Source organism: Cynocephalus volans, chromosome X, assembly GCF_027409185.1.
Source record: "Cynocephalus volans isolate mCynVol1 chromosome X, mCynVol1.pri, whole genome shotgun sequence".
NCBI lineage: Eukaryota > Metazoa > Chordata > Mammalia > Dermoptera > Cynocephalidae > Cynocephalus > Cynocephalus volans.
Window position 1 is genome coordinate 1,197,780 of NC_084478.1, and position 12,575 is coordinate 1,210,354.

Genomic DNA, 12,575 nt, shown 5'->3' on the forward strand with positions numbered 1-12,575 from the left:
AAATACATGTTGGTAGAATATAATAGGGAGACGGGGAGGAGGAGGACAAGGGCTCTGAGTCTGCTTTTACAGACCTCCCACCTGGACCATGGGGGACACGAATGCCCTCACGCAGTGCCCACAGCCCAGCATGTGCAGCTCCAGGGAGCCGACCCAGGCCCCCAGGTGTCCTGCCAGTGGAGGAGACCCCAGACCAGAGCTCCTGTGGGGCCAGAATAGGAAGAGGCTCCCAGAGTCACAGGGGAGGTGAGACCCCAGCAAGGCCCACAGGGACTCTCAGCCATGCTGGCCCGGAGGAAGGGGACATGGGGCTGGCTGGCAGGATGAGGGCAGCGACGGGCAATCAGGGCAAGACATACAGTTATGATGTGGCTCTCAAACTTTGGGACCCCTTCAGGGTCCAGGTAGCATAACAGAATGGCCTACCTTTTGCTTATTTGATTCATCAGAGGTGGTCCAAGTGGTAGACTAATCCTGAGAAAGAAACATCACTAATGTTAACTTTTCAATTCATGAAACAAAGTAAGTAGACTGAGTTGGATACAATGTAACTGTGGAGAATTGGATACAATGTGAGTCGAAGAGTCGATTACAAAGTAACCTTGGAGAGCTGGACACAAAGTAACTATGGAGAGTTGGATACAATGTAGCTGCAGAGAGTTGGAGACAAAGTAACTATGGAGAGTTGGATCCAATGTAACTGCAGAGAGCTGGAGACAAAGTAACTATGGAGAGTTGGATACAATGTAGCTGCAGAGAGTTGGAGACAAAGTAACCATGGAGAGTTGGAGACAAAGCAACTGTGAAATGTGGTAAAATGATGGCTACGTGATAGAGCAAAACCAGGCAAAAGAGCGTGTGTTTGGCTCTACAGGGTTCAGTGATAAAGAACCTCAACACTCCAAGTGTGCTGCATCACTTGGGAGCTTATTAGAAATGCAAAAACTCAAGCTCTATGGTGGAATTGCTGGATCCAAACCTGCATTTCAGCAGACTCCCCTCTGCAGGTCCTGAGCACATGTGGAAACATGAGTTCTAGTCCGATCCTCTAAGCGCTGCTAGAGAATGTGGAGTTGAGTTTCCATCTTCACATTGACATGTGGGGCAAATACTCGGGGTCTGGGAGGAGGTGTAGGGGGGAGATTTCACAAAGGGAGGCAAGTGGGTGTCGCAGGGTGGGGCTCATGGGAGAGAAGCCTGTTTGCTAACCCGCCTGTTGGTTGCAATGTTTTAGCCCATGAAGGAAGAATGCTCGTGTGCGTTTCAGGAGTTTTCTCTGCACGGAGGAGTCACACTCGAGGTTTGCATTAGTACCAGTCAAAGACTGTTTCAAGAAAAACTGCTCTTTACTAACCCAGGTAGGAAAGCTAGCACCGTGATCCTCAGCATCAAAGCAGATCCGCTCTGAACCTTCGAGCAAAAATTATTTTGTCTCTGCCTCTTCCCAGGTGGGGCGGGCACAGCGGCCTGGAACTTCTCCTGTGTTATCTACGATGCGGATTTCATGAACTGCACCTGGGTGAAGGGCCCAGCAGCCCCCCGTGACGTCCAGTATTTTTTGTACATGCAAAACTCAAAGTAAGCTGGTATCATCTAGACAACCATGAGGGATGCAGTGAAGAGAGGAAAATGCTTTTTGAAAAATAAATTTTTCCTGACTGCACTCTGAACACTTTGGCATCTTACAGGAAGACGGAAAGGGAAAGAGAGTGTCCTCATTACATACAGGACTCGGGGACCCACGTGGGATGCCACATGGAAGACCTCTCGGGCCTACCTTTCCGAAATTACTTCCTGGTTAATGGAACCAGCCAAGGAACAGGAATCCAATTCTTCGATACCATTTTGTCGATAAAGGAGATAGGTGAGATCGACCGCTTAGCGTTGTTTACATTGAAATCTGTAGAAGATTCCCGGGGCTGCTGTAACAAATTAGCCCAAAAGATCCCACTTCACTTTCATGTACAGTATAATCTGCATCACAGTGGTGCACAGGACAGGTTATATTCTCTGTTTCAAGCTTCCAAATGCAGTCCTTGTTTTGCAGGTGCAGCGCACCTTGATTTGAAAGTTAAATGGGAGCAGATCTATTTCAGGTGAAAGCAGATTTGATAAGATTTTAGGTCACAAGAGAGAGGTTTCCCTCAGCCCACTTGCCCGCACGCACCTTAGAAAGTCCCGAGAGAATCAAGTCTCAGGTTTTGGAAGGGAATGTATGATAGTTAAACGGTATCACATACAAAACCCCCACCCTGCTTATGGCTAAGCAGCACCCCATCGCCATGTGGTTGGCTCCCCCTTTGCATATCCTTTCACCCTGGAAGGACATAGTTTCTTGCTCTTTTAAGACATGTACTCTCCTCCTCAACTCCAAAAACTTCCCGAACTTTGGATAACCCGGAACCTCTTCACGGCCTGCCAGGCGGTCGTCTGTGCATACAGCTGAGCCTCCGCAGGTGCAGCTTTCTCCAACTCTCTTGAGAATGTGAAAAACTCTGAGCTCTCCGCCAATCCTGGGCCCCCCACCTGCAGGCTCCCCCATCCCACTGGATGCCCCAGGACTCATCCCACTCAAGATTCTCCAGCAAGCCTCTCCCGTGCTCTCCAAACCCACCACTCCTCCCTTCCTGGGATCCCTGGCCCCATATGTTTCTCTCTTCTGTGCCAGCAGCTGCCTGGTCATCTCCCCCAGGCTCCAACATGCAGGCCCTCCCGAGACGCCTCATGAGCCAAGGCAGCAGGTACTCTTGGTGTTGAGAATCTGTAGGGAAAATATAGGAAAATGTTCAGGGCCGCTCATATGTTCGGAATCTTGCCGAGCATTGGATGTAAATATGTGCCTGCGCCCAGGTGCTCTTTGGTTATTGTCTAATGGAATTGCGCATGTGCACCCAGGTGTCCTGGGTTATGGACTTAAGTGTAAAGGACGAGCAGCTCTGATCCACAGTGTCCCCCATATGCCCCCGGGGAGGCTGCTCCTGCTGCTGGAGGCTGATGCTGCCAGGGTTCCTGGGACCGTTGGGGAGGCCACCGCCACTATTGCTGTAAGCTGCTGCTGCTACCACTGAGGACTGAGCTCATGTCATCTGCCACTGGCTCCCATAATCTTTCCCAATTACCTAGCTAGTGGACCTGTGAGGGGTCTGTTGACCCAGCCTGGCATACGAGGGCTTTTGTGACCCGGTCTGTGCAGTGGGTTTGAAGGGTCTGTAGGCCCTAACCCTGACAACACAAATGGAAACTTAGTAAAACTAAAAGAATGAAACGTTTTGGCCTTAGTCATGAATTGCTTTAACAATACAATTGGCTGCAATGGCTGGAGTCTAACAATTTCCCTAGCTATACAATTGGCATAGTCGCCTAGCAACACAGCATCCCTGCCAGGCAGGAAGGGCCCAGCCTCACTACTGGACCAAGAGAGGACAGGTGTGTCTTGGTTTCTCATTACAGAACGATTCAGCCCGCCGGCCAATGTCACCGTCCACTGCAACACGTCACACTGCCTCATCTGGTGGGAACAGCCAAGGACCTACAAACACAGGTCCTCTAAGGAGTTCCAGTACCAACTGGACATCCAGAGACAGGTCAGTGGATGCTATTCGGTCACCTTCATCAAGCCACAAGGAGCCTGGCTGCATAGGACAATTCCACGAAGTGGCACAGTGCACGTGGAGACACAACAAGGTTGAGTTGGGGACTGATACTAAGTTGAAGGCAGGGGTGGCAGAGCTGGAGGCAGACTGCCTGGTGGCCTGAGGACCACGCGCAGGGGGTTGCAGTGAAGGCAGTGACTACCACACCCACATGCAGAGAAGCCAGAAAAGAGGCTTAGAGATTTAGAGACAGATGCAATAAAGTGAGAAAGATATCCTCCTGCACCACGTCCACCTGGACCCAACGTGGAGTAGGAGGAGGGCCCACCCCAGGTGCACCTGGGCCAGGTGCAGGAGGGCTCGTCTCCCCCAGGTGCACCTGTACTCAGCATGGAGGAGGCGGTCCCCACCCCTTGAGAGGTGCACCTGGATGCTATGTGGAGGAACAGGAGGGCCATCTGCTTGTTTCTTTCTCCTACACTCAAAGGGAGAGAGTGCACAAGCCTGTGGAAAACATTTGTAGGGCAGACGTATTGGGCTGGCCGGTTAGCTCAGCTGCTTACAGCAAAGTCAAGGGTTCAGATCCTCGTACTGCTAGTTACCAGAAACCGAAAACAAAATTTTTTTAAAAAGCCAAAACACAGAAATGCAGAAGTGTTAACCTTGTGTTGTGTTTTGCCTTTTTTTTAGAGCCTGGAGTCCAGCAGTAGAAATTCCCTGGTAAGTTATGCCGTTCCTGTGGATACGCCCTTGCTTAACCCTGCGATGTGGGTCAACGGGACACTCACTCAGTGCCAGCATGGCCCAGTGGTGTGCAGGATGGGGTGGGGTTTCGTAACCCTGGCATGGGTCACTGTGCAGAGCTGTTAAGTGACCCATCGGAGAGCCCTGCCACGTACCACCCCGGGGTGGGGTCTACTCCTGGCTTCAGCTTTCAATACCCATTTGCTGAAATTATTTTTGTTCATGACATCTCACTAGTCTTCACATTCTATTCCTTTTTCATTGTGTCGCTTAAGAAAATAGTCTACTGATTGGTTAACAGGCACAAGGAAGGGTTATGGTTTGTAATGACGTATTATCCTGATTTCATCATCATCGCCCACGCTACACAGGCATTGACGGTCAACTCTCTGCCCCGCAAATATGTATAATCAATTATGCTGTAATCTTTTAAAAAGTTCTACTGAATATTTAGAGAGATTTTTCCCCTATGAAATGTCTCTCAAGGTAGATCATTAAAGGACTTCCATGTGATTTTTTTTTTCCTAATCTCGCCACCACTCTGACCTTCAGTATCCTCTTCTGTCAAAGGAGGAAGTTGTCTTCAGTCACTTTTATGTCCCTAGCACGTCCATCTGGCTGTGGGTCTGTTGATATTAATTCTTTAACAATTTCTGCATCTATATTCGGGGTGGCAGGAGGTCCAGGAGCCGTTAGTTACTTGGTGAACAGATGAATGAATAACTCACGGCAATTATCCTCCTGAGCGCCCTTCCAAAGTTTTCAACATACAAAGACATGCGTTTGTTTTCTAAACCACATCCTTCTCCATCACACTCGTGCTCAGTACTACGACAAAGCGGATTTGCTTTTGTTGCAGACTCCCCCTCTTATCCTAGGGTTTTCATGCCTGGATTGAGTGCGTGTGGTTCTAAAGCTCTCATTTATTTTAGTTGTGCAGTTTGAAAGACAACACACCCCTTCTTTTCTTGTCACAGATAGCCACTCTCTCTAACTCTGTTTTCTCCAAAGATTGTTGTTTCGGGTGATTTTGAAAATAAATACAGCTTTCCAAGCCGGGAGCCCAGAGCTAAACACGCTGTGAAAATCAGAGCTGCCGATGCCCGGATTCCGCACTGGAGCGCCTGGAGCCAGCCCGTGGAGTTTGGTAAGCGTGTCGAGAGCACGCATGGCCACCTCGTGGGCTAGAACCATGCTGGGCAGATGTGAGGGACATTTGTGACACCCGAGACTACTTGGAGGGGGACAGAGAGGCCAGCTGGTCTACCACTTCTTTCCCTGGGGGCTGGGATTTGAATTAAGAGCATCGCTAGGGATATTTTCACACTTGAGTGAAATACTGAGTCTGAGCTGTCGCCAGGAGGGGGTCTCCTGCATGGGCTGATGAGCTAGACTCCCTCAGTAGCCAAAGAAGGGACACATTCAGCCCCCTTTGTAAAGCCCCTACCTCCTACCCCTCCAGGAAAAGGTCAATCACTCTTCATCAAATCAAACAATCATCATTTTTGGTCCCCAGTCAACAACTGGTCTGTTTCCTGCTAATCAGGAGAAAGCCATCCCAGGCCACTAAAGAAAAAATGCATTCAACTGGCTCACTCCCTTTTAATTTATATCTTTTATTTGTTGGCAAGAATTTGATGTCTTAGCCGTAAAGCCAATCTGATAGTTAAAACGTCTTTTTCTCCTCTGAACATTTTCAAACATTTAAAAAAATTTAGCATGCATTTTTATGCATAAAGTTTTTTTTTTCTAATGAAAGATCAGTGACTTTAATTCTTATAACTCCCAGAATAGAATGTATATAAAATATTTATTCAGTATTATAAGCTGAAACGGACTGCTAAACTTAGTAAGTGATTAATTTGCAATCTTGGATTGGGCAGTGAAGTTTTCGCTATGACATCAAAAGCAGGAAGAAGAAAAAACATAGATAAACTGGACTCTTGCAAAATTAAAACTTTTGTGTATCGAAAAACACCGTCAAAAAAGGAAAAAGACAACCCACAGAATGAGAGAAAATATTTGCACATTGTATGTCTGATAAAAGCCTAGTATCCCAAAGATATAAAGTACTCTTAGAACTCAACAAGGAAAAGAAAACCCAATTTAAAAAACAGATTTAAAAATAAGCAAGAAGAAAAAATGAATAGACATTTGCAGGCATGCTGTTCTAAGCAAAGTTGGCTTATATCTGCTCAGCTTTTTCAGTGTGTTCATTACTTGGAATAAGCACTTTTTACAACAATAAATGGACTATATTTTGTAACACAACACATTTTCTGTTAAAATTTTAAAGTCTCGAAATGGCAGACATTAAATTCGGTTGCAATAATCCTGAAAGAATTTTTTTTTTTTTCATAGCTTTTAAAAAAAATGGAAACATAATCGGTTGTACATCTCTGTGGGGTACAGCATTGAATTTCGATACCTGTGTGCAACATGTGATGCTCAGGTCAGGGTGGCTGGTGTGTTCAACATGACACAATGTAATCAGAGCCACAAAGAACTGAGTTTTTAATTGCATTGCAAAATATTAACAGATACAATGTGCCATATTACAAAAGATAATGCATTGTAGAAAGTGCTTATTTCAGATAAGCAAAACTAAAAGCTGGGTAGATGGGGGCTGCTTTTGTTTAAAACTGGTTGCTTAGATCATCTCACTTCTACGTCGAATCTGAAAAAGTTGAAGTCCTAGAAGCACAGAGTAGAAAGGTGGGTAGCAGGGCCCGGGGGTGGGGAAAGGCAGATGTTGGTCACAGGGTACAAAGTTGCAGTTCGGGAGAAGAAGTTTCAATATTGCACACAGTGGTGACTGTAGTTAATACAAACACATTGTACATTTCGAAATTGCTAAGGGAATGTATTATAAATGTTCTCGCCCCCCCAAAAATACGCAGGTGAGGTGATAGATATGTTACTTAGCTTGATTTAATAATTTCACAATGTGTACATACATCAAAACATCCCATTGGACCTCATAAATATATACAATTATTTGTCAATTATAAAGAAAATCTTAAATTCTAATTTTTTTAAAACTGCATGCCTAGAGATGTCTACCCCACCCCCTTTTTTTAAACCCACATTTAGCTCGTTTTTAAATTGGGTTGTCTTTTTGTCTTCTCAGTACTTGATACGTTTTGGATATCCATGTTCACAGGGTCATTTTATTTCATGAGCATCTTATGCGAAGCGTTCAAGACTGAGTACCTTTGTTTAGAAGGCTTCCCTCCTGCTCTGGGTACTTTTTTGTTTTATTTTTGGGGTGTGTGTCTGGCCAGTGCAGGGATAGATCCCTGGACCTCGGTGTTCTCAGCACCACTGTCGAACCAGCTGACCTAACCGGACAGCCCAGTATTTTTTTTCTTAGCCCTGATTTAGGGAGGAAACGAACTAGCCATCTGGGGACAATTCATCCCACGGGAGTACCCGGTGTGTGTCTCTCTCCAGGCTCTGAAGCACAAGAATCCAGCTATGTGCACGTCTCTGTGCTAGTCGTCCTGGGGAGCTTCGTCTGTGCCCTGGCCCTGATCTTCCTCCTAAAAAGGTAATCCCCAAGTACAAACTGTGTTGGCATCACCCACCAAGCAGGAAAGGTGGCGAGAAAGATGCTTCTTCAAGATGAAGTCTGCTTCTCCCACAGAGAGAAAGACAAGCTGCGTAAACTCCCAGGCATTCGATCAGTGCATCCACTGATACGGAAGACTTGTTTGGGATAGGGAAGGAAGGGAGAGCAGGAAAAACATGCAGTGAGAGAGACGGCAGAGAGTAGCTCCGAAAGAGCGCAGGAGCCTGTCAAGGCCTGCACGGTGCGAGCCACACGCTGGAGCCGACAACGGGAGCTGGATCCCGGCCCCTGATGGGCAGCTCTGGTCTCCTGCTCTGAGACACTTCACGTTCTCCAGGCGGAGCTGAGCCCGTGCTCCTGCCGCACACAACACCTCTGCTGAGCTCAGCTGTACCCACAGAGGTGGCAGCTATGCCACACCTGGCTGCTCCTTCCTGGAATGCCCCTCCATAAATCTTAGCCTCCAGTGTCCAACCAGGCCCACTCCTCCCCAGGAGGCCTCCTAGATCCCAGCCTACTGCAGCTTTTCCATCCTCCAGACCATCAGCCTCTCTCCCGGGGTGGGCTAGTCCAAGGAGAGTTCCCTGGGCCTTTCCCAGGTGTGACTTTAGCACCAAGTGGGTTCCCGGGGCACCTCGCAGATGCTTTTGAAGAAAGCGTGAGTAATTAAAATCACTCCGTGCATATGTGTTTTGCGAGGTGTGCTTTGCAAAGCATGGGAATGTTTGCAGTGGGTGACTGTCCTGCTGGACGTGGGAACCATGTCAGTGTGCACCTGAGGCTCATCTCCACATCCCCATCCTGGGATGGTGTCCCGTGTTCATTTCCTCCTGACTTACTGCACAGGAATGGAGCTCAGAGAGCTGGGTAGGTGCTGACCTGCTTGCTGAGTGCAGCAGTGAGATAGCACTGTTTTCCCAGAGCCGGAATCTGGGAGCAAAGAGGAGCAGAGGCAGGGACAGAGCCTTATGCTTAAGGGAAGCACTGTGAGTTTCCTAGGCTGCTGCAACATTACCACTAGCTGGGGGCTTAAAAGAGCAGAAATTGATCCTCTCTCAGATCTGGAGGCAGAAGTCTGAATCCAGGTGTGGCAGGACAGTGCTCCCTCCGGAGGCTCCAAGGGGGGATCCTTCCTGCCTCTTCCAGCTCCTGATGGCTCCAGGCGTCCCTGGGCTTGTGGCCTCATCACTCCAGTCTCTGCCTCCGTCTTCACATGGCTTCTCTTCTGTGCCTGTGTCTCCTCTTCTTTCTCTTATGGGGACACTTGTCATTGGGTTTAGGGCCACCCTACTCTAGGACGATCTCAAGATTCTAAATTACACCTGCAAAGACCCTAGTTCCAAATGAGGCCCTATTTACAAGTACCACCAGTTAGAACGTGAACGTATCTTTTCAGGGGACACCGTTCTGCCCAGTTCAAGCACCTATTGATAATGCTATAGAATTAGAGGTTCTTTCCCTGCAGAAAAAAGATAAACACCCCTTTCAAAATGCAACAAGACTGATCCTTGGCAAATGTAAAATACACCAGTTAAGAAGTAATCCTAAAAATAGGGAACAAAGCAGAAACACAGAAAACTGAAACAGAAAACCACCAAACCAGAAACCACACTCTTCAAGGCAGGGTGGAAGTATGAGGGACACTTGCCTAATCGGCCCCTGGGCTTTTAACACTGGGAACCCTGGACCCCCGAATCTGCCCATGACTGACCACATTCCCCACTCCAATCCCTGTGACTGAGTGAAGGCTCCAGAAAGATTTCTCATAGGCATCACTCTGTATTCCTCTAGTATCTGCTGTTTTCTCAGCTACCTAAGATTTTAGTCGTCCATGATTCGTAAGTGAACGCGTCCTGGAGAATCGGGCCCACGTGCCATTAACGTGGTGTGACAAAAGACACCACATTGGCCCCTGAAGAAGATTGGTCATCCACTGTTTCCTTCTCACATTCTCTGTCTCCCTAGGTTCCTTGGGAGGCACGGCCTTTTCCCCCCAATTCCACGGGTCAAAGATAAATTGAATGAAAACCACCAAGTCGCCGACCAGGTGGGTGCGGGTGAGCAGAGACGGCAGCCAGGAGGAAAGCAGGGGACAGTCAGCCAGGGACATGCCCCTGAAACACTCCCACGTTCACCTGATAGGACCACAGAGTCGGTCCCAGGCCTGCTCGCTGGCCGCCTGCTGCATTAGGGGTCAGGGTCATCTCTGTGAACTCCATCTGGGGACATGGGGGTGGGGGAAGGAAAATGGGGGGGAGAGACAGACACAGACACAGAGACACAGGGAGGGAAGGGAGAGAGACAGAGGCCAAGACAGAAATGGAGGCAGGGAAAGACAAAGAGGCAGAAACAGAAACAGAGACAGAGAGAGAGACAGACAGAAAGACAGAGGGAAGAGAGAGGGGTCTGACCCGGTCTTGCAGCAGGATCCCAGAGAGGGCAAGAAAGAGCACTCGGCAGCGTGACCTGCCCCCCGAGACCCCTCAGATGCACGTGTTCCTCCTGCCTCCTCCTGTGACCACCCACAGGGTCTCCCCACCATGGCGAGGTCATATCCACCAGGCCCCCGTCACTCACCCTGTTTCCTTTTTTTTTTTCTTTCCTGGAAATCATGCAGAGATTCATGTGGATTTTTTCTTCTGCTTTTAGTTGAAGCATAACGATTATACATATGTGGGGGCTACAGAATGATATTTTGATACAGGTGCACAATGCGCGATGATCAAATCAGCATAATTAGCATAGTTGTCATTGCAAACATATACGACTTCTCTGTGATGGGAACTTCGCATCTCTTGTAGTCAACCGAGAACGTGCAGTAAATGATTGTTAGTTTCAGACGCCCAGCACTTCTGTGCCACACGAGAAACTATTCCCCCTCGCTAGCTGTGGTTCCATGTCCCTTAACCAAACTCTCTATCCCCCTTGCCCCTGCCCTTCTCAGCCTCTGGGAACCACGATTCTCCTCTCTTTTCCTAAAAGTTCAGCTGGTTTCTTTTAGCTCCCACCGAGGAGTGAGACCATGTGGCATTTGTCTTTCTGTACCCAGCTTATCTCACTTATCGTGTCTTCACACCCACGATGTTGCCACCAACGACAGGATTTCATTCCTTTTCGTGGCTGAGTCGTATTCCACAGTATAAACATTCCACATTTTCTTCATGCGTTCATCTGTCAATGGACACCGACCCGGCCGTCTCTTGTCCATTCTGGTCACCCACACACCCACCTCCTCCCTACCATGCTTTCCTGTGACCTCCTGGGGTCCCCCACTTCCAGGCTCCAGGACAGGAACCTCATTTTTCCCATCACCACTGAGCGCTGCCCAGCCCCAGGGCCTTTGCACCTGCCGTGTCCCCACACTGGATCCCAAGCTCTCCCTGGTCACCTGTCAGCCACGAGGCCACACACGTAGGTCTGTCTCAGATATTTATCCGAGAGAAAAACAACCCCACGTGCTGGGCTCATGAAAATGCTTCCTCTCTCCTTCTCTTCCTCAGATAGTCTGGGAGGAATTCACACCAGGAGCAGGAAAAGGTGACAATGAAGACATCTTAACCGTAGAAGACGTCACATAAGGCTCAGGTGCTGGCGTGGGAATTGACCTATGCCCTGAGATATTCTGGAAATTGCTTTTTGTTCCAGGGTTGTTGGGTTTTTTGCCAATGTTGTGAGCCTCTGTATAGTTTTCTATCTTTTTTTAGCTAAAAAAAAAAAAAAAATGTGATATTTTGGCAAAGAATCTTGCAGCCTGAGGAACTTGTTCAGTCCCCTTCACACGAAGCCATGTAAGGCATTGTCCTGCCTCCTGCGTCAATGACGGACACTTGGTTGGAGCACCAAAGGAGGTGTCCTCCCTGCCGGTGGCACCTGGGCTGGGACTGCTGGCCTCTGACACCCCGGCATTCCCTGTCGGGGCATTTGCTTCCTCTTTCCCTCCACCAGCTCCTGTTTAGTAGTCAATGAGCGTCCTGTCCCCAAGGGATCACAAACCGATGGGCTTAAAACAACATGCATTTGTTATCACGCAGCTCCAGCAGCCGGGTGTCCCACACGGGTCCCCCTGGGCTCAAATCCAAGTGTCAGCAGAGCTGGCTCCTACTGGAGGCCCCAAGAGCGAATGCTTTTTTCCCTCTATCCAGTTCCTAGAGACTGTGGCATTCCTCGGCTGGGGCCCTGCATCCTTCCTATTTCCATCCTCACATCTCCTCCCCTGTCTCTGACCTTCCTGCCACCCTCCTATAAGGACCCTGTGATAACATTTAGGGACCATCTGGACAATCCCGAATCATCTGCTCATCTCAAAATGCTTGATGTAATCACATTTGCAGAGTCCCCTTTGCCATGTAAGAGCACAAGTTAAGAGGTTCCAGGGTCTGAGTGGGGACATCTTTGGGGTCGTTATTCTGTCTACCACATCGGGACTGGGATGTGGACATCTTTGGGGACATTATTCTGTCTCCCACATGGGGATTGGGACGTGGACATCTTTGGGGGCTGCTGTGGATTGCATCATGTCCCCCCCACCACCATAGTTTGATATGTTGGAGGCTTGGTGTTCACTCTGACAATGTTAAGAGGGTGGGAAACCCTATTGTATTTGAAAGGGCTTTGGAGAGGTGATTAGATTGTGAAGACCATTCCCTGGTAAATGAATTAATCCATTC

The 12,575-nt window shown here is 48.5% G+C and overlaps 1 protein-coding gene across 1 annotated transcript in view; it reads left to right on the top strand.

Annotated features, from left to right (window-relative positions):
• Positions 1–11,486, top strand: part of CSF2RA (colony stimulating factor 2 receptor subunit alpha) — a 52,093-nt gene extending 40,607 nt beyond the window's left edge. Inside the window, 9 exon segments of the mRNA XM_063083740.1 lie at positions 798–809; positions 1,244–1,358; positions 1,449–1,578; positions 1,689–1,864; positions 3,451–3,584; positions 5,349–5,484; positions 7,791–7,887; positions 9,874–9,955; positions 11,409–11,486. Of these exon segments, the coding sequence (XP_062939810.1) occupies positions 798–809; positions 1,244–1,358; positions 1,449–1,578; positions 1,689–1,864; positions 3,451–3,584; positions 5,349–5,484; positions 7,791–7,887; positions 9,874–9,955; positions 11,409–11,486 (960 nt within the window).
• Positions 11,487–12,575: the final 1,089 nt, after the last annotated feature.